The 22593-nt window shown below is 42.3% G+C and overlaps 1 protein-coding gene across 1 annotated transcript in view; it reads left to right on the forward strand.

Moving 5' to 3' along the window:
• Positions 1–1892: 1892 nt before the first annotated feature.
• Positions 1893–22593, forward strand: part of LOC139559521 (calponin-3-like) — a 33708-nt gene continuing 13007 nt past the window's right edge. Inside the window, exon 1 of the mRNA XM_071375595.1 lies at positions 1893–2168. Within this exon, the coding sequence (XP_071231696.1) occupies positions 2112–2168 (57 nt within the window). The 5' untranslated portion in view covers positions 1893–2111. The remainder of the gene's footprint in view (positions 2169–22593) is intronic.

Here is a 22593-nt window from a genome sequence, read left to right on the forward strand (position 1 = left end):
GTCTATTTCTATGTGTTTAGCCTGATATGGTTCTCAATCAGAGGCAGGTGTTTGTCGTTGTCTCTGGTTGGGAACCATATTTAGGTAGCCTGTTTTGTATTGTGGGTTGTGGGTGATTGTTCCTGTTACTGTGTTCCTGTGTTTGTGTTGTCACTTTACGGGACTGTTTCGTCTTCGTTAGTTTATTCGTTATTTTGTTTGTTTCAAATGGATACTCACCACGCTGCATCTTGGTCCGACATTTCTTACTCCTCGTCAGAGGAGGACGAAGAATTCCGTTACACATTGCTTCAGCATTTAGTAGTACACTACCTGCAGTAAGTGTGCCGTTGGCAGTAGTTGTTGGTGAACAAAAAATTATGCACAGTAATAATTATGCAACAGGTTAAACAGGAACAAGAGCTGAGTAAGATCAGTGGAGTCTTTACAGTTGTACTGCTTGTGCAAACACGCAGGATAAATGACTGAGAAAAGCCAATTGAATTTCCATTCACAGTTTGTTTTTCTCTTTTGTGGAAACTCTAACCTACCTAGGTGAATACCAATTCTCTCCCTTACTTTTTTTCTCTTCATCACCTACTTTACAACCAAAACAATGGAATCATACGCATGATTATGTTTCATGTTTCAGCATGTTTCATATACAGAATGAAAATGTTTGACATACAGTACACTCTTAGAAAAAAAAGGTTCTGGATAGAACCAAAAAGGGTTCTATGCTTGCTTCATACAGTATATGTCAGCGCTTAATGTTCTATATAGTACTTAAATTGACTCCATATAGAACTTTATATGGAACCCAAGGGTTCTATATGGAATCAATTTTGGTTCAGTGAAGAAAGGGTTTTATATATAACCTTTAGGGGTGCCATATATGAAGCAAGCAATATAACCTTTTTCGGTGTGTACCCAACACTCAATACAACATTAATAATAACAAACACTTTAATCTTTCTATGAGGCAAATGTACAGTATTAGTATGTGACTGTCATCCTGAAAAAAATTGTGTTGTATATTTCCTCAACCTTTCAAATTACTTTTCTTCAGAAATTTAACCCAGAACTATTTTGTGAGTATAAACAGACTAGTAGACTAGGCCTAGACTACCCTAGGTTATTCAGAGGAAAGACCTAGCTAGCTCTCATAGTGGGAATAGCATGGGGAGTTCTTCAGGGGCTAGCTCTGTTTGTGTTTATTTCAGGATGAGCAGTTCTAGCAGCAAGTTTCTATTGTGGACAGTCTTCATGTTTATGGAGGTTTGGTGTCCCTTGACAGCACTGCTCAATGGACAGGAAACACATGGAATGAGGGAGGGAGGGATGGAGGATTTGGGATGAAAGGATTTGTTTGCATTCTGACAGCAAATGTAGAGATAGGATACACAGAGACTTAGGTATCCTTTACTATTTTTAGAGCTGATCTCAGTGTAAATGGAAACGTACTTATTCTCATTTCCCAATGCATTGTGGAAGGATGCAGTATTACTGTCACCCCCATACTTTGCTTTAGTATTCTAATCCATGTTTTTGAGGTAAATAGGCAGATGTTTCATGACTTGTAGCCTACTATAATCAAATTATATAACTTCATAAATACGTTTGATTGTTTGTAATTCTCGTTTAATTATATGTTTGATGACATTAGGTTATATATGCAACATTATCGAAAGGTATAAGTATAATATAGCCTAATCAGAGGAAACTTGACAAAACAAATTCTGAATCTGTTATTGTGAATAACATTTTGTTTGTCCGAAGGCTTTCTTTCTTACATCCTTATATTCAGCGCTATCCATAGATCTATCCTCCATTTAACAGTAAGCGAGCGCAGGGAAATTCAAGGCTTCTGATTGGCTTACCGCAGGTATCTCTCGCGCTGCACACTTTTTTTGGTCTAGAGGAGCTACTGCAACTCAAACTTTATGTACGAACGCAGATCCTTTCTCCCTCTCCATCTGCTCGCTGAGGAAGCAAATTATCTCGGTTTAGAAGGTTGAAAGTTTCACACTGTTGCACGGAACTTGTTACTTTGTAAAAGAGGAAACTTGGAAGAAGCAGCAACTTTTGTTGCAAATAATTGACACAGTTTTACATTTGCAAAACAAAGGACCATGACTCAATTCAACAAGGGACCAGTGTACGGGTTGACTGCAGAATTGAGAAGCAAGGTAAGCGTGACTATTAGGACTACCATTTTACCTATCAAATTGATGCAATTAGATTTTTGTACGTTTTTATTTAGGAAACGGATTATTTGCATTCATCTGGCCCACGTGAAACTGCTTCGCATCAGTCGGTGCATTCATTTCCCTCGATACGACCTGCAACTGGTTTTCCTTTTATGGAAAATGTGTGATGGCAAATGGCCACGTACTTCAGAAGCATATGAATGATGATCAGTCAATGTGCCCTTTGTCTTGTAAATTTTGTCCTGAAAGGGATAGTCTACCAGGTTACATAGTGCAGAATACCCCGCACAACAAATTGCAAATAGGTTGTGATTTAATGTCTTCAACATAATGAATCTGCACTGAGAATATGTCTGTTTTGGAACACTACCTTGGAAACTAGTGATCAACACACATCACCAACTAGGCTGTAATAAAAATATGTCCATTCTCGGGCCCCTTTTCCCAGACCTTTCACAAATGCAACCTTTAATTAGGCTACACAGTGATGCGGGATGTACAAATGTACAATATTCCTTTATGATCTTATTTGATGCTTCTGGTTCATGTCAAAGGAAAGGATGAAAGCTTCATGAATGAATGGCAAGGCCAACAACTCATTGTTGCTCCACCATAGTAGGTGGAGCCTATACTGCTGAGTGAAGTCTACAGTACTAGACAACATCCTCGACAATGCATTCTCCTCGTCTGACCCCTCTGTAGTTTATTGTACTTTATACACCATCTAAAGCTGCAGCATTGCCTTCCTTGTCAGACCTTATCTCATATGAAATCAGTTTGCTACTATTGTTTTAAAGGGTCCCCTTAGATGTACCATGCAGCTCAGCTTTGAATAGATGAATGATGGGCTGGGCCCCCTGCCAAGTCCTCCATGTTTTCTTGGCTTGGCTTCTGCTTAGGGCTGGGTGATATGACCTAAAAATTATATAAACATTTTTTTTCTCAAACTTATGGGCTATTCACAATATATATCTCTGAATAAGAGCAGTTGCTCTTATCCAGAGCCACTTACAGTAGTGAATGCATACATTTTCATACTGGTCCCCTGTGGGAAACTAACCCACAACCCTGGCATTGCAAGCGCCATGCTCTACCAACTGAGCCGCACGGGATACACTGCATTTCAAACAGTCATCAATAATCAAATGAATTCAGGGTTTATGAAGTTATACCTAAGAAAAATATGTTTTATTTATTTAACTAGGCAAGTCAGTTAAGAACAAATTCTTATGACGGCCTAGGAACAGTGGGTTAACTGCCTTGTTCAGGGGCAGAACGACAGATTTTTACCTTATCAGCTCAGGGATTCAATCCACCAACCTTTCGGTTACTGGCCCAACGCTCTAACCACTAGGATAAAATAGTCAAAATAGTTTAACCTGCTTTTTTTGCGATAATCACTTATCTTGTTTTCAAGTCCGTCTATGAAAATGCCCATTTTTGTTACAAATTTAACAGTTACCATGCATAATGTACATTCACTAATAATGACTAACTTCTTGTAGCATGCATTAAGCTATAGACAATTAACTCAGGTCTCATAAACAATCTCTCAAACATAAGCCCACATGCTAGTGAGTAAACTTTATATTTCAAGTTTAGCCAACTTGGATCGATTTGCTAGCTAACAAGGCAAAACAGTTTAATTGTTATGAACACACCCTTCTGTCTGCCTCCAACTGTTTGAACAGCATAGCATGCCTGTCCACTTTGTTCAGATGTTGAAATCAAGTGCCCTACCTGATTTCTCAGAATGAGAACAAGTTGCCGATTCTTTATATAATAGCGTTTTATGCTTATTGTACATTTATAAAACACAGACTAGACAGCTAGTATATAAGTCTTTGGCAAAAATGCTGCTAGCGGTAGGCCATACTAGCTACTGGAATGCCGTGTGCGACAAACTGAGCATTAATTTTCCAGAATCAAGGTTCATAGATACTCTCGTTTGAGTAGTGTCTGCTCTGCGCACAATTTGAGTAGTTGAGACATAAAAAGGGTATCGTTAAATAGGTTAACTTCTCCACTATTACGGCAAAATAATATGTTTTGGTGTCCATATGAACGATTCTGTTGGACCAAATGCGAATAGCGAGATGAAACCGCTTGTCATAGAGGAAGAAGTGATCTCCCATCTTTGTTGGTGTGAATGGCAGGATTACGCACACAGGAAGAGGTGAAGTGAGAGGTTTCACTCTCGCTAAAATCTGTCCCAAATAAGCCCAATGCGTTTCTATGGGCTTATTTTGGATCTAAGCTTGTCTTCTGCCTTTGGGACAACGACTCCCGTTGTTAGAGCGGAGATATGAGCATCTCGTCATTATATACAGATCTCTGGTGTAAATGAGAAGGTGAACACAGCACAAGGAGAGAAGGAGACGAGACAAAAAAAGACAACATGAGAACAAACAGACATAAACGCTCATATAAAAAATTAACTAGATTCTTGCGATGCAGGCATTTGGAACATCGCACAAAAACATAAATTCTAATTAATCGAATGAATTTGATATATCGCCCAACCCTACTTCTGTTCAATTGAGCACATTGTTCCTGGGGAGAACCCCAGATGGCCCAGAGGTCTATCAACCACTATCAACCACATGTTCAGTCTGTCCCACACACAGTCTGTCCCATCAACTAAAGAGGTGGATCACCTCCCTTTGTCTGGGTACAAATCTACTAGAAATCATCAGTACACCAGGAGTTTTTCCTGACCACCTAACTTGACCAACTTATAGCTACCGTATATATATGGCCCATAGTTTTCCCAGGTCAAGCCACATAGTCTGAAAAAACTTTCCCCAGTCATCTTTATCTTTTTATACCGATATCCACAGCTCCTCTCCGGTGGATTCCCCTGGTACTGCTCATTCCATGCACCAGCTCCTCTCCGGTGGATTCCCCTGGTACTGCTCATTCCATGCACCAGCTCCTGAGGTCTACGTCACCGGCCTCTAGGCGTCACTGAACTGTTTCATTACGCACACCTGGTTCCCATTCCCCCTGATTAGTAATTGTATAAATATGTGCCCTCTGTTCACCATTGTTTTGTCTGTTATTGTTCCCATGTCCGTTGGTCTTTTGAGTACCTGTGCTTTGTTGTTTCGGCTTTCGTGCTGCGTGCGTTGTGTACTCGTTATTACGGGTCTCGTCCCTTGTATTGTTGTTACAGGTCTCGTCCCGTGTATTGTTTTTACTGGTCTCATCCCGTGTATTTATTAGAGGTTTAACCTCTGTCTTTTGTTTGGGTTACATCCCTGTGTTTTTGTGTTTGTTTTGGCCTTCGTCCCCGTGCCTTTTCATGGCATGTTGTATTTTTGGGTGGAGTATTAAAACCCCCTATTACGTATTCCTTCGCCTGTCTCCAATCATTTATACAACGTGACAGAATAACCGACCCTAAATGGAGACAGCGGGAATGGCCTGTCCGACGCAGCCGCAACTTCTGCAGCTGCAACTGGCCCCTCCGAATCCGCCGCAATTTCGGGCAACTGGCCTGTCCAAAGCAGGCTCAACTTCGGCAGCTGCAACTGGCCCATCCGACGCTGACGCAACTTCGGCAGCGGCAACTGGCCCTGACTGACCCGCACCGCGTCCCTGTGGTTGTCCTCGAGGTTGGTGTCTTCCCACTGCTGGTGCAGCACGTCAGGGGGGGTAATGTCACAGATTCCCCTGGTACTGCTGCTCATTCCGTGAACCAGCCCCGGAGGTCTACGTCACCGGCCTCTAGGCGTCACTGAACTGTTTCATTACGCACACCTGGTTCCTATTCCCCCTGATTAGTAATTGTATACATGTGCCCTCTGTTCACCATTGTTTTGTCTGTTATTGTTCCCATGTCCGTTGGTCTTGTACCTGCGCTTTGTTGTTTTGGCTTTCGTGCTGCGTGTATTGTGTACTCGTTATTACGGGTCTCATCCCTTGTATTGTTGTGCACTTGTTATTACAGGTCTCGTCCCGTGTATTGTTTTTACTGGTCTCATCCCGTGTATTTATTAAAGGTTTAACCTCGCTCTTTTGTTTGGGTTACATCCCTGTGTTTTTGTGTTTGTTTTGGACTTTGTCCCCGTGCCTTTTCATGGCATGTTGTATTTTTGGGTGGGGTATTAAAACCCCCTATTACGTATTCCTGCGCCTGTCTCCAATCATTTATACAACGTGACACTTTTTGTCATTTCACTCCCTTTTAAATTGGATCTCGAAGTGTGTCATTCCATCCATGCAAAGCAGTGGTTCCATGAACTTCCATCCCTATCCCCACTGCCTGCCAGTGTGAGCGGAGACATTTTCCACGTTGTCTGCCAGAAGATACGCTTTATTAGAAGTCTGACGGAGATATGCCAGCCCTTCAGTGGTCTATTTGTGGAAAATAATTATGTTTCGTAGGAAGTGCCATGAATGTCTCTGAACTGTCAAGCGGAGCACAAAAACCTCATAGCCAACCTCCCTTATAACTTTTTAGTATTTCTTTCTAGTGAAGATCTACGTAATGCAGTTCAGGCAGAGCCTTTGGGGCGGTTTCCCAGACCCAGATTAAGCCTACTCCTGAACTTAAGCATTCTCAAGGTAGAATCTCCATTGAAAGTGCTTTTTAGGCCAGGAATATGCTTAAATTGAGTCTGGGAAACTGTCCGTAATAGTATAGTTAAAGCCCCAGTAGAGCCCTCCACATGGGTTCCTGGTCATGGTTCTTATGGTAACTCCTGGCAGGCTGGCACCCAGATGTGTTCCAGGAAGTAAATAGCTGATCACAGTGGGAGGCTCCCATCACTTGGACGTCAATACCACAGTGGGAGCTTTGGTGTGTGTGTCACAGGCTGTCGTCAGCATTACCTTACACAGCCTTTATTACTTTGATGGTTAAAAAGCACCACACAACATCTTCACAACTATGGCTGTGTCAAACAGCAACAACGTAGGACATTGTACTGGTGTAGCAGGCTTGGGTGATTGGAGTCTATTCCATTTCAACTCAGTGGATTCAGGAAATAGATTATTGACTTACTTGAAATGGCATTGACATCGTCCTATGTTTTTGTTAGCAGCTCAACACATCCTCTGTCAATTGGTTTTGCATGTTAAGTGAGTTCTCCATGTTGAAAGGTAATGTTTACTGTACCTTTTTAGCTTTTATTAGTGTGATGCACTTTAACAGTTTGATTAATTTGGAAATTCTCAGGAAATGCTTGTTTGTGCTGTTTATGAATACTTAACATGCATGAGTACAATAGAGCTCTACACTACAAAGGACGTTGCTTTGTCCAGTAATTGCAACAAAGATGAAAGTGAATTAGCCTGCTTTGTAAATTACCCTCTCCCTGGCTTTCAGCCATATCGCAAGTTGTGGCTTCCTGCATTGTGTTATCTGATACCGTCCAAAACGTTTCAACTTTGCCAATACCTGGAATTATGAATCTGATACAGGGCTGAAATTGTTGCGGTTATACCTTTCTCTTTAGTGCTACAGTAGAGCCGGGCGATATGGACTAAAATCCATATCGCAATAAATTGCCTGAATTGATGCTTTCACAATAATTAGAACAATAAGTTTATAACATTAATGTGCACATTTTTTATTATCCTTTTAAATACTACTAGTTTGATGGTTGTAGCCAACAATTGTCCCATTAACAATCACCCATATTAGCAATCTTATTTGATTTCAAACTTCACATATCTCTAGTATAGGCTACTTATCGTACTGAACGATATCAGCCAAAAGCCTACGATAAGTATGGTCACTTCACAGTGAGGACTTTAATAAAGTGGTGCTGTGATGGCCTGACATCTGCACTGGCTCAAGGACAGGACGCTTAAACCTTCAGTCCTCTAGCAATTATGAAAACCAGGCTGGAAGTTTTGACACATGGACATGTGCCTTGCTCAAGGGCACGTCGACAGATTTTTCACCTTGTCGACTCGGGATTCAAACCAGCAACCTTTCGGTTACTGGGCCAACACTTTTAATCTCTAGGCTACCTGCCGCCCTACCTATACCCCCTCTGTAACCTACACCCCTACTAAGAGATGCAGTACAGAGTTACAGTACATACAGAAGAAGTGGGCTATACCGCTACAAACGTATCCACATCATGAATAACCGAACGAGGAAACAAATAGAAAGAAGTGAAGGCCGTAGAAAAGAGAAGGGTAATCAAGAATGTGCCTTCTTTTATGTGAACATTCAACATTCCACACATACTGGTTAATCTCACTACGAAGACGCAACTTGCGTCATTTTCAATAAGGATGAATTCAAGCCACCTTCCCTACACCTTTTCGCACTTCAAATGACTTTGGCCAAGCTCCTCTCATCACACCGTCCTTGTATCGTATCTGCAGCATTATGTGTCTGCAGCTACTTTTCTCTCCTGCTCACAACAGATAAGGCTGCGGTGAACATCATGTGCACGGTGCACGCCTCATACATAGGACTTAAAATATATCCCCTGAAAACAGTATATAATGGTAGCCCATGTCCAGCCACACAGAACAAAGACATGTTTTGTGGTGTTGGCTTGGCAGATAGTTGTTTGAGAGAGGACTGAAGAGATTATGCTCAAGTGTATCAGTCGGGAAATATTTGCATGTAACTGCCAGGAAAGACCCGACACTTGTTCTGTTTTGCATAATTGAATGTAAATGCAAAAGATTCAAGTATTCATATATTTAATCAAACTGGGGGCTATGTGTGTGCACGTGTGTGCCTTCCCTTTTTAATGAACTCTACCACCACAACACGCATGGCTGTTGGGAGGGAATGTCATGTTTTTGTTGACGCTCCTCTAAAGTGCTGACGTGGCCATCCTCCCTCCGTTGAGGAGGTCCCAGAGTGGCCCTTTAAACCCCACGCTGACACCTCAAGGAGAACAGGAAGGAGTCTTCCTTGAGTGCTGTTAAATAAACACGGGCTATAATTGCCCTTCAAGAAAAACACAGGATGGAGCAGCAGCACTTTCTGTTTGTGACATATTGGTAGCCTTTTTTTTCTCCTTTCTGGTTATTTTTAGGTCAGGAGGATGTGTCCTAAGGATAACAGTGACATTTTGAGTCATGGCTCACTTTTGAGGATGGATAGATTTGAATTGGAATAGGAAAAACGTTATTGTTCACACAATGTGGAAAATGGCCGCCTTCCAGCTTTACTTGAGACTATGTTAACACGTTATTACTGTATGTCAACAAACTAGTGCTGAACAATTAGTGCTTTTTAAAGTCGGTTCGATTATGAAAAAAATATCACAATTTTCGATTTTGGTTTAGATTATTTGGTTTGAGTGCTGTAACAACACAGAATAAAACAATTCATACGTCCCATAATGGTAGTGACTGCTCATTACTGCTTATCACTTATTAACCATTTATTCACGTTACTTTAATACAATATTTCAGTAACGGTGTATATTACATTTGTTTTATTTGATGACTTTATTATTTCATCATCTCTATAGAGCTGCTGTCTGACAAAATCACTACTTTGTAGTTCTTCAAAGTAAGTAAGGCATACTTTTATGACTGCTGAATAAATACCAACTATCAATCACTTGGATTATGTATTTCCAGGTAGAGATACCTTGCGAAGCAAAAGCTGCTCTCTATATCCCCTTACGATCGCGCATTCTTCTCTCTTCTGTAGCAGGCGTAAATAAATACAGACCGGACAGGTAGATGCACAATGGATTATGTTCATTGAAGTTAATTACCATGTTTTATGCACTAAACTATATATGCAGAAAATTGGCCTGTTGGAAACTACAACTCTCTACTACATGGCACAGTTCAGGCTGGATCTGATTTATTTCTAGAGAAACTTTGCAATGTGCGCATTGAGCTCACATAAAAAAAATTACAAAAAATGAAATTCAAATAATTGAACCGAGTTGGTCAATTAGGTGTTTAAAAACGGGAAAATGGGTGAATCGCTCAGCACTACAACAAACAGCAATATGACAATGGGCCTAGGGCGACATAAACAGACATGGTGAATTGTTTCTACCTCACCTCACGCTCATCATCCTTGCATCATTCCACTCCATTGAACATTTTCCAGAGCCACGGAAGGTTAATAATTTATTAACGCCTCACCAGCTGTCTCTATTGTCAAGGCTCCATTCAATGCTATTTCCTCTCCAATAAATGGATAACCAATATTTGGACAGATTGTGGGTTTTGTGGTAACAAACAGTAAGAGGTTTTTGTAGGACAAAGCCTGTGATTTTTGCAACATGCAGTACAGTAAAGTCGTATCCATAAGGAGCGGCCCGTTTACAATACGGCACTCTCATTCTTTTTTCAGTGCAGATGTTCTCTCCATTCCCCAGACCCATCAGGAAATGATTCCAGTTGCGTGGGCAGGAGTGGTAGTATAAGACAAGGGGGTTTCTTTCTCTGCATGCCTGAGAAAAGAGAAAGATGAATCAATTTCTGCTTTACTCCCCCTCTTTCCTCTCTGAATGCCTAGCTAGCTCTGCTCTATCAAGTCCCAAGAACACTGGAGCTATTGTTGTGCTGTAGAGGAGAGATTGCTAGACCCGAACAGGAACTGTTCACACTCCCCTCTGTCAGCCATCCACGGGAAGTTTTAAAGGCCCAGGCAGTCAAAAACGTGATTTCCCTGTGCTTTGTATATATTTCCACACTGAGATTGGAATAATACTGTGAACTTGTGAAAATTATGATAATGGACTTTTTAGTGTAAGAGCTGGTTGAAAAGACTGCCTGAAATTTCAGGTTGTTTTGGTGGGATATTCTGGAACGTTGTTTGGTTCTTTGCGTGTAAAAAAGAAAAAAAAGATACACATCAAATCGTGTTATTTGACGTGTCAAATAAGCTTGTTGACCAATCAGGACCTGAATATGACTGCACGTCACATAATAATTTAACACGCTCATGACTTTTTTACGTAGTTGTTACACATTGACTACACTATCACTCGTATTTCATGTCGATTCATCGATACGTATGCTATGATGCTGGTAAAGTTGTCTCGCGCACCTACAGTGCTGGTCATTAAAAAAGCTAGCTAGCTGATGGATGCAAACAATGTTCATCCACAAAAACATAGCAAAACAACATAATCTGTTTCAGTAGCTATAGTTAGCTAGCTAACTATATAGCTAGGTGTCATCATCAAAAATAACCCTAATTAATGAAACTGTTCTTATTTGATTAATGGAGGTCGGACCATCTATGTGAAGCTAGCCACAATAAGGCTTAGCCACAATAGTGGACTTTGCGGTTAGCCTTCAAATTAAAAGTATGTCATTGACAGTGATGCAAATGAATACAAAAAGTATAATTATGCTATAATTGAATAGATCATAATAAACAAGGTTATATAAAATCAACAAAAGACAAACAAATCTGTTGAAATCACACTGGATGTATTAGACTTTAGAATTGCATTGGGGGCATACTTATTTCAATGTACAGCCTTACGTATGGATTGTGGATCAATGACGTGGGGTATCAGTCTATTCAGTGACACCCAGAGAACATTAGTGTTGTAGCTCTTATTGCGGGACTATGAAACAACTGAATTGAGCCACATTTATTGTCAACCTACTATGTGTATTGAGTGTTATTCCAGAGGAAAAACAATACTGCATGGATGTTTTGGAGTCTGATAACTCTGAGGAGGACGTTGGGAAAAAATATCTTGGGTATTGAGTAGACTGATACTCCATTTCGTTGATCCCCACAAGCATATACAGTTGGCATTGCTGTTATGATTTCAGTTGTACTTGATGTCCTTTGTTTTAAATGTATTATTTAAAATAAAATTAAAATGTGTATTGTTTGCTGTTTTCTTCTGTCTTTTCCTTTTTTCTCTTTAGTTCATTCTCTTGGTTGTTGGTGCATTGGGGGGTTCTTGGGGTTGGGGAATGGAATTCATTGTATTTTATTTATTTTTCTGGGGAGGGGGGACTGTGGGAGGGGTCTCGAATGGTTGATGGACAGCTATTGGGGAACTGTGGGGGGATCTTGGATGGTTCGGGTTTCACAAGATTGTGATCATGAAAAAGGAAACTATGACATATATTTTATATCATTATCATGCACATGCACACGCACCCTCACACATAAGGATGGCTCTGCTGCGGAAAGACTGATACATGTTTGATAGTGATGCTGTATTGTTTGTCCTTCATGTTCTAATACTTTAATGTTACCCCTTCCTTGTGTTTTTTCTTAATATTTTTATTTTATTTTATAAAAAATATCTTGGGTATTGAGTAGAGTGGTACTCCATTTCGTTGATCCCCAGTCCTTAGGTAAAGCTGTACAGTGCAATATGAATACCAATACACACAATAGTGTAGTGATTTTCGTCGTCGGATGAAGAGTAGTCGGACCAATGCGCAGCGTGGTAAGTGTTCATGTTATATTTATTAAAACAGAACACTAAACAAAATAACAAAGAGAAAGAACGAAAACGAAACAGTCCTGTAAGGTGCAGCAACACAAAACAGAAAACAACTACCCACAAAACCAACATGGAAAAATGGCAACCTAAATAGGCTCCCCAATCAGAGACAACGAGAAACAGCTGTCTGTGATTGGGAACCAATTCAGGCCACCATAAACCTACAATCCCCTAGACCATACCAAATTCCCATAGATAGACAAAACCCCTAGACAAGACAAAACCCCTAGACTAATACAAAAACTAAACAAACCACCCTTGTCACACCCTGACCTCACCAAAAAATAAAGAAAACAAATGTAACTAAAGTCAGGGCGTGACAAATAGGCTGACTGGGGAGGTGATTTCACACAGTCACAATCCCGCGATAAGAGCTACAGTCCCACGATAACGCTAAACTCTTCACAGTTGTGTTCTGTGGGTGTCACTGAGTAGACTGATACCCCATTTCATTGCTTCACATTCCAACCTTGTTTAACATTATCTAATCTAAATATGGCATGATTCCACCAATTGTAACCATCTGCATCACTTTCAAATAGGTACCAGATGAAGCTAACTGGCTGTTTATAACGTTAGCTTTGGGCAACGGGGTTACGTAGTTGGCTAGCTATTTATTTTCATGAACTGAAGTTACATTTCAATAGGCGAACAACACGTGGCTACCTAGGTAATACTTACCCGCAAGGATTCCTAAATCATTGCTAAGAATAATGAAAATGACTGCAGTTTCTACTGGTCATTGTTTTCAGGCTGGTTGTATTGGTGCTAGCTAGGTCCCAAGCTAAAGCTAGCTAGCTACCCCAGAAGTAGTGGTCAAACAAATAATGACTTATTAACAATGCGGTATTGTAAACACATCGTTCGTGGCCGGTGTGTGCTTGTTTGCAGACTTTTTTGCACGGCTTTGACAGTGCTACTGATAGTAGTGGTGGCGCTTGGCTTGCACATGCAAATTCAGCACACACAACATTCTATAATAGAATTGTGTTATTTGACATGTAAAATTAAAAGCTTATTTAATGTGTCAAGTGTATCTTTTTTGACAGGCAAAGACCCAAACGGCATTCCATAGGATGGAGTTTTGACCATCCACAGTGACATCACCATGCGTAAATTAGTTAGACCAATAAGTAACAGTTCCAAGCCTTTCTGCCAATAATGGCACATTTTCTGTTTTCCCTTCCCCACTTAGACCTCTCCCAGACAGTTCTAGCAAAGCTCTTGCTTAAGAAATTGCACTTTGTTAAGAAGCTATTTTTGTACTTTTTTTGGCCATTTTAAGTGAAAACAGTCACAGTAAGGTACTTAATTGTTACCCAGAAATGATTTGATATTGAGAGAAAAATGGCTGCATTGGGCATTTTTTTAAAGGACTCCCTGTGTGGGACTTGAGTCTCATAGCAACGGCTAGCATAGCGTAGCTTGTTTGGCACGACACAAGGTTGCGAGGGGCACTTTTTCCTTTATCTACCTTTCACATTGAACTCTGACCCTTCCAGCTTGGTATCGAAGTCGGATTAATTATTTCAGGGACATCACATCAACTTTCCCCTCCTTTTTTAATTTTAATTTTTAAATGTTATCCCCTTTTCGTGGTATCCAATCGCTAGTAATTAATATCTTGTCTCATCGCTACAACTCCCGTACGGGCTCGGGAGAAACGAAGGTCGAAAGCCACGCGTCCTCCGAAGCACAACCCAACCAAGCCGCACTGCTTCTTAAGGCGCGCTTCACAGCGCGCCTCCAACCCGGAAGCCAGCCGCACCAATGTGTCGGAGGAAACACCGTGCACCTGGCCCCCTTGGTTAGCGCGCACTGCGCCCGGCCCGCCACAGGAGTCGCTGGAGCGCGATGAGACAAGGATATCCCTACCGGCCAAACCCTCCCTAACCCGGACGACGCTAGGCCAATTGTGCGTCGCCCCACGGACATCCCGGTCGCGGCCGGCTGCGACAGAGCCTGGGCGCGAACCCAGAGACTCTGGTGGCGCAGCTCTCATGCCCTAGACCACTGCGCCACCCGGGAGGCCCAACCCCTCCTTTTAATCACATTAAAGACTCTTGGCCCTTTTTGAGGACTGCTGGTCTTTGTAGGAACGGCGGCCATCTTTCTTACACACAGCCTTTGAGCAATACTGAAATAATTGTTTTCCCTTTTCATCTTGATGACAGATTTCAGATTTGACTCTGTCAAGACTCTCATGTTGGCGGGTGATGAACTATTAGGCACAAAAGTCTGGTTTGTTATGTGTGTGAAGGGTGATGAACTGTTAGAAACAGTTAAAGTGGGAGTTGTTATGTGTGAGGTTGATGGGTTTTCAGCCCTCTGTCTTTCTGAGAGAACTGAAAACTTCTTTCAGCTGAGGTTAGACTCTGAATGTGGAGGATTAGGCCTATCACAGATGGCTCTGAACCTTTGGAAAACCTCTACTTGTTTGCTTATTTTCACCATAGGCAGCAAGAGGTGCTGGTTTTGTGTGTGTGTGTGTGTGTGTGTGTGTGTGTGTGTGTGTGTGTGTGTGTGTGTGTGTGTGTGTGTGTGTGTGTGTGTGTGTGTGTGTGTGTGTGTGTGTGTGTGTGTGTGTGTGTGTGTGTCACTCAAGTGCAGCGTGTGTGTTTAATAAATTGCAGATGAGGGATCTCTTGGATCTACCTCGGCTCCTCCCAGCTAAACACACACACACACACACACACACACACACACACACACACACACACACACACACACACACACACACACACACACACACACACACACACACACAGACCTTGAAGAGGGTCTGTTTTGACATTGTGGTAGCTTGACTCAGACAATGAAAACAGACCAGTGGTATTGCCAATGGCTTTTTGTTTTTGAGCTTGATAAAAACTTGGAGGTTTTGTTACTTTGAGATATATTTGTATGGTTCAGGTTCGATACCTAACCTTTTATTCCATACATTTTAATGGAAGTCAATAGCCCATGGCTCACAATCTCTGTTTGTGAAATATTTAGTGAAATAATAATTCATTTAAAAAAAGTATCTATTTATATATTTCCACACTGAGGTTGTATTGGGAAATTGTGAACATTTGCATTTTTGTTACACAGCCATCAATAGGGTTTGCATTTTCCTGTCCAAAGACCTTGTAAGAGTCAGATTTTCTCCTTGATATCCAGGTACACTGTATGTAGTGTCTGAACCCCTCTGGTTTCCCCATGAGGCAGTCAGATCTGTGCTTGCGTGCCAGACTGAGGATGCACTACAGTAATTCGAGCTGTGAGGAAGAAACCTGGTCGATCGTTATTCCACATTCCTTCTGTATGGGGAAACTACTGACTCCAGGGTTGTTACTGTACCATAACTTGCTTGGGCTGCTCCTGTGGCGCAGCGAGGAAAAACAATACCTCCTTAGTCGATAATTAGCCCTAGAGCCGTATGTATCAAGCGTCTCAGTGCTGTTCTAGGATCAGTTTAGCCTTTTAGATCATAATGAATAAGATTACATGGACTCTGAGGTGCACATGCGGCCCCTGAGTGCTTTCTCTTCATTAATTAGCGAAAGCAGCAAGATGGTGCCGACAGAGCAGCTCTGCTTCTAGCTCCTAAGCAACTTTGGAGTATTTTGTTTTTTTGTGTGTTGTTACTGACATTATTAGCCCAGAACGTTTTTTGTGTTATTACATACATCCGGAAATAACTTTTGGATATCAGAGCGGCGGTAACGACCAGGAATACGACTTTCCCGAATTCAACCCTTTGTTCGTACCCCCAAGGGCACTTGAAATTATCCCAGAGGCTGCGCCAAGTCGCCGCGGACGGAGAAGAGGTATTCAGAGTGGACTTCTAGTCTGACTCAGGAGGCGGGCACACCATCCACCGCTTCCAAGTATATTACTCGCTTAATGTCTCTGGACAATAACGTAGACGAGCTCAGGGTGAGGATCTCCTTCCAGAGAGATGTCAGAGACTGTAACATACTCTGTTTCACGGAATCATGGCTCTCTCGGGATATACTCTCCCGTCCATACAGCCAGCTGGGTTCTCAGTTCATTGCACAGACCGGAATAAAGAACTCTCCGGGAAGAAGAAAGGCGGAGTGTATAGTTCATGATTAACTACTCATGGTGCGATTGTGATAACATACAGAACCTTTTGTTCACCTTACCTAAAATCTATCACAATCAAATGCCGACCGTATTACCTCCCAAGAGAATTCTCTTCGGTTATAGTCACAGCCGTGGAAATTCCCCCTCAAGCTGATACCACAACGGCCCTCAAGGAACTACACTGGACTTTATGAAAACTGGAAACCACATATCCTGAGGCTGCATTTATTGTAGCTGGGAATTTTAACAAAGCAAATTTGAGGAAAACGCTGCCGAAGTTCTATCAACTCCTTAACTGTAGTACTCGCTTAGGAAAAACACTAGATCACTGCCACTCGCCTTTTCAAGGTGCCTACAAGGCCCTCAGATCGCGACTCCATTTTGGTCCTCCCTCCCTATAGGCAGAAACTCAAGCAGGAAGTACCCGTGCTAAGGTCTATTCAATGCTGGTCTGACCAATCGGAATCCATGCTTCAAGATTGTTTTGATCACGCAGACTGGGATATGTTCCGGGTAGCCTCTGAGAATAACATTGACGCTTACAAGGACACAGTGACGGGATGTTGTTCCCACAGCGACTGTTAAAACCTACCCAAACCAGAAACCGTGGAAGGCATTCGCGCAAAACTGAAAGTGCGAACCACCGCTTTTAACCATGACTAGGTGACTGGAAATATGGTTGAATACAAATAGTGTAGTTATTCCCACCGTAAGGCAATCAAACAGGCAAAACGTCAGTACAGAGACAAAGTGGAGTCGCAATTCAACGGCTCAGACACGAAACGTACCGTACCAGTCAAAAGTTTGGACACACCTAATAGTGAAGACATCAAAAATATAAAATAAAACATATGGAATCATGTAGTAACCAAAGAAGTGTTCAACAAATAAAAATATATTTGAGATTCTTAAAAGTAACCACCCTTTGCCTTGATGACAGCTTTGCACACTCTTGGAATACTCTCAACCAGCTTCATGAAGTAGTCACCTGGAATGCATTTCAATTAACTTCTTTAGGCTGAGATCCCGTTAACGGGATCGATATGACAACAGCCAGTGAAAGTGCAGGGCGCCAAATTCAAACAGCAGAAATCTCATAATTAAAATTCCTCAAACATACAAGTATTTTACACCATTTTAAAGATACACTTGTTGTTAATCCCACCACAGTTTCCAATTTCAAAAAGGCTTTACGACGAAAGCACACCATCTGATTATGTTAGGTCAGTACCTAGTCACAGAAAAACACAGCCATTTTTCCAGCCAAAGAGAGGAGTCACAAAAAGCAGAAATAGAGATAAAATTAATCGCTAACCTTTGATGATCTTCATCAGATGACACTTATAGGACTTCATGTTAAACAATACATGTATGTTTTGTTCGATAAAGTTCATATTTATATCCAAAAATCTCAGTTTACATTGGCGCGTTACGTTCAGTAATGTTTTGCTTCCAAAACATCCGGTTATTTTGCAGAGAGCCACGTCAATTTACAGAAATACTCATAATAAACACTGATAAAAGATACAAGTGTTATGCATGGAACTTTAGATAAACTTCTCCTTAATGCAACCGCTGTGTCAGATTTCAAAAAAGCTTTACCGAAAAAGCACACCATGCTATAATCTGAGTACAGCGCTCAGAGACCAAAACAAGCCATAAAGATACCCGCCATGTTGTGGAGTCAACAGAAGTCAGAAATAGCATTGTAAATATTCACTTACCTTTGATGATCTTCATCAGAATGCACTCCCAGGAATCCCAGTTCCACAATAAATGTTTGTTTTGTACGATAATGTCCATCATTTATGTTCAAATACCTCCTTTTTGTTTGCGCGTTTAGCCCAGTAATCAAAATTCATGAGGCGCGATCACTAGGTGCAGACGAAAAGTCAAAAAGTTCCATTACAGTCCGTAGAAACATGTCAAACGATGTATAGAATCAATCTTTAGGATGTTTTTAACATAAATCTTCAATAATGTTCCAGCCGGAGAATTCCTTTGTCTGTAGAATTGCAATGGAACGCAAGCTAACTATCACGTGAACGCGCGTGGTCAGCTCATGCCTCTCTGGCAGACCTCTGACTCAATCCCCTCTCATTCGCCCCCACTTCACAGTAGAAGCCTCAAACAAGGTTCTAAAGACTGTTGACATCTAGTGGAAGCTTTAGGAAGTGCAATATGACCCACCCCATAGACACTGTGTATTCGATAGGCCATGAGTTGAAAAACTACCAACCTCAGATTTCCCACTTCCTGGTTGGATTTTTTCTCAGGTTTTGGCCTGCCATATGAGTTCTGTTATACTCACAGACATCATTCAAACAGTTGTAGAAACTTCAGAGTGTTGTCTATCCAAATCTACTAATTATATGCATATTCTAGCTTTTATGGCTGAGTAGCAGGCAGTTTAATTTGGGCACGCTTTTCATCCAAAATGCCCAATGCTGCCCCCTACCCTAGTGAAGTTAACACAGTGGCCAAATATGGGCCAGAGGTATACAGAATGGTGTCATCTGCATAGAGGTGGATCAGAGAATCACCAGCAGCAAGAGCGACATCATTGATGTATACAGAGAAGAGAGTCTGCCCGAGAATTGAACCCTGTGGCACGCCCATAGAGACTGCCAGAGGTCCGGACAACAGGCCTCCGATTTGACACACTGAACTCTGTCTGAGAAATAGTTGGTGAACCAGGCGAGGCAATCATCTGAGAAACCAAGGCTGTTGAGTATGCCAATAAGAATGTTGTGATTGACAGAGTCGAAAGCCTTAGCCAGCTCGATGAATACGGCTGCACAGTAATGTCTCTTATCGATGGCGGTTATGATATTGTTTAGTAGCTTGAGCGTGGCTGAGGTGCACCCATGACCAGCTCTGAAACCAGATTGCATAGCGGAGAAGGTACGGTGGGATTCGAAATGGTCGGTGATCTGTTTGTTAACTTGGCATTCGAAGACCTTAGAAAGGCAGGGTAGAATAGATATAGGTCTGTAGCAGTTTGGGTCTAGAGTGTCTCACCCTTTGAAGATGGGGATGACCGCGGCAGCTTTCCAATCTATGGGAATCTCAGACAATACAACAGAGAGGTTGAACAGGCTAGTAATAGGGGTTGCAACAATTTCGGCAGATAATTTTAGAAAGAGAGGGTCCAGATCGTCTAGCCCGGCTGATTTGTAGGGGGGCAGATTTTGCAGGTCTTTCAGTACATCGGCTATCTGGATTTGGGTGAAGCAGAAGTTGGGGAGGCTTGGGTGAGTTGCTGTGGGGCGTGGAGGGCTGTTGATCGGGGTAGGGGTAGCCAGGTGGAAAGCATGGCCAGCCGTAGAAGAATGCTTATTGACATTCTTAATTATAGTGGATTTATCGGTGGTGACAGTGTATCCTAGCCTCAGCGCAGTGGGCAGCTGGGAGGAGGTGCTCTTATTCGCCATGGATTTTACAGTGTCCCAGAACTTTGAGTTTGTGCTACAGGATGCAAATTTCAGCTTGAAAAACCTAGCCTTGGCTTTCTTAACTGACTGTATATATTTGTTCCTAACTTCCCTGAAAAGTTGCATATCGTGGGGGCTGTTCGATGCTAATGTAGAACGCCACAGGATGTTTTTGTGCTGGTCAAGGGCAGTCAGGTCTGGAGAGAACCAAGGGCTAGATCTGTTCCTGGTTCAAAATGTTTTGAATGGGGCATGCTTATTTAAGATGGTGAGGAAGGAACTTTTAAAGAGTAACCAGGCATCCTCTACTGACGGATGAGGTCAATATCCTTCCAGGATACCCGGGCCAGGTCGATTAGAAAGGCCTGGACGCTGAAGTGTTTTAGGGAGCGTTTGACAGTGATGTGGGGTGGTTGTTTGACCGCAGACCCATTACGGATGCAGGCAATGAGGCAGTAAAATAGATAGATAGATCCACAGACGATGCAGTTGCCATCGCACTGCACCCTGCCCTATCCCATCTGGACAAGAGGAATACCTACGTCAGAATGCAGTTCATTGACTATAGCTCAGCCTTCAACATCATTGTACCCTCTAAGCTCATCATTAAGCTCAGGGCCCTGGGTCTGAAACCCGCCCTGTGCAACTGCTCCTGGACTTCCTGACGGTCCACCCCAGGTGGTGACGGTAGGAAATAACACCTCTACTTCGCTGATCCTCAACACAGAGGCCCCACAAGGGTGCATGCTCAGCCCCCTCCTGTACTGCCCGTTCACCCATGAGTGCGTGGCCACTCATGCCTCCAACTCAATCATCAAATTGGCAGACGACACAACAGTAGTAGGCCTGATTGCCAACAATGACGAGACAGCCTACAGGGAGGAGGTGAGGGCCCTGGCAGAGTGGGGCCAGGAAAATAACCTCTCTCAACATCAACAAAACGAAGGAGCTGATCGTGGACTTCAGAAAACAGTAGAGGGAGCACGGCCCTATCCACATCGACGGGACCGCTGTGGAGAAGGTGGAAAGCTTCAAATTCCTCGGTGTACAAATCACTGACAATCTGAAATGGTCCACCCACACAGACAGTGTGGTGAAGAAGGCGCAACAGCGCCTCTTCAACCTCAGGAGCCTGAAGAAATTCGGCTTGGCCCCTAAGACCCTCAGAAACTTTCACAGATGCACAATTGAGAGCATCCTGTCAGGCTGTATCACCGCCAGGTACGGTAACTGCACCGCCCACAACCGCAGGGCTCTCCAGAGGGTGGTATGATCTGCCCAACGCATCACCGAGGACACACTGCCTGCCCTCCAGGACACCTACAGCTCCCGATGTCACAGGAAGGCCAAAAAGATCATCAAAGACATCAACCAACCGAGCCACGGCCTGTTCACCCCACTATCATCCAGAAGGTGAGGTCAATACAGGTGCATCAAAAACAGCTTCAATCTCAAAACCATCAGACTGTTAAATAGCCATCACTAGCCGGCTACCACACAGTTTCTCAGCCCTGCACCTTAGAGGCTGCTGCCCTATATACATAGACATGGAATCACTGGCCATTTTAATAATGGAACACTAGTCACTTTAATAATGTTTACATACTGCTTTACTCATCTCATGTATATGTATATACTGTATTCTATTCTTACTGTATTTAGTCAATACCACTCCGACATTGCTCATCCTAATATTTATATATTTCTTAATTCCATTCTTTTACTTTTACATGTGTGTATTGTTGTGAATTGTTAGATACTACTGCACTGATGGAGCTAGGAACACAAGCATTTCGCTACACCCGCAATAACATCTGCTCAATATGTGTATGTGATGAATAAAATTTGATTTGATTTGAAAATATGTACATCACAGTTGGAAGCCCAGGGCTTCAACCAAGCAGCCTATGAAAGCTCATTAAGATGGCTGAGGGCAATATCCCTCTAATGTCTCCCTCCGCTATCTCACGTAAAGTTGTCTCTGTGATGTTTTCATGGAAGTTTAAGACACTTCATTGCTCAGGACATCTCAGGAGTCTTTCTATCTTCCGTTCTGTCTGTCTGTCTTTCTCTCTCTCCTTCAAGTCATTGGGTAAAGCAACAGTGTTAGTCTGGACTGGGGAATCTGTGGAGCCATCCATTAAAGCCAGGGTTCAGGCATGGGGCAGCGGTCCATGTCATTTCCTGTGTGTCTTACCACTCCTGGCAGCAGGCCACACAGCAGTGATGTGAGGGAGAGGAGAGAAGAGTTGTTTTCCCAAAAAACGGACCTTTAGAACGATATGTGATAGATCGGCTTTGGCTTCAGTTGAAAAGCTTTGGCCTTCTGTTGTGAGGACTGAAGCGTTACCTCAAGTGACTTTCTCTTTAAGAAAATACATGAGTGAATAGAATGGATATCAGAATTGTTTTTCCTTTTGGTTTTAATTGTATAATGCTTTCTCAAAT

The sequence above is a fragment of the Salvelinus alpinus genome, chromosome 30, assembly GCF_045679555.1.
Source record: "Salvelinus alpinus chromosome 30, SLU_Salpinus.1, whole genome shotgun sequence".
NCBI lineage: Eukaryota > Metazoa > Chordata > Actinopteri > Salmoniformes > Salmonidae > Salvelinus > Salvelinus alpinus.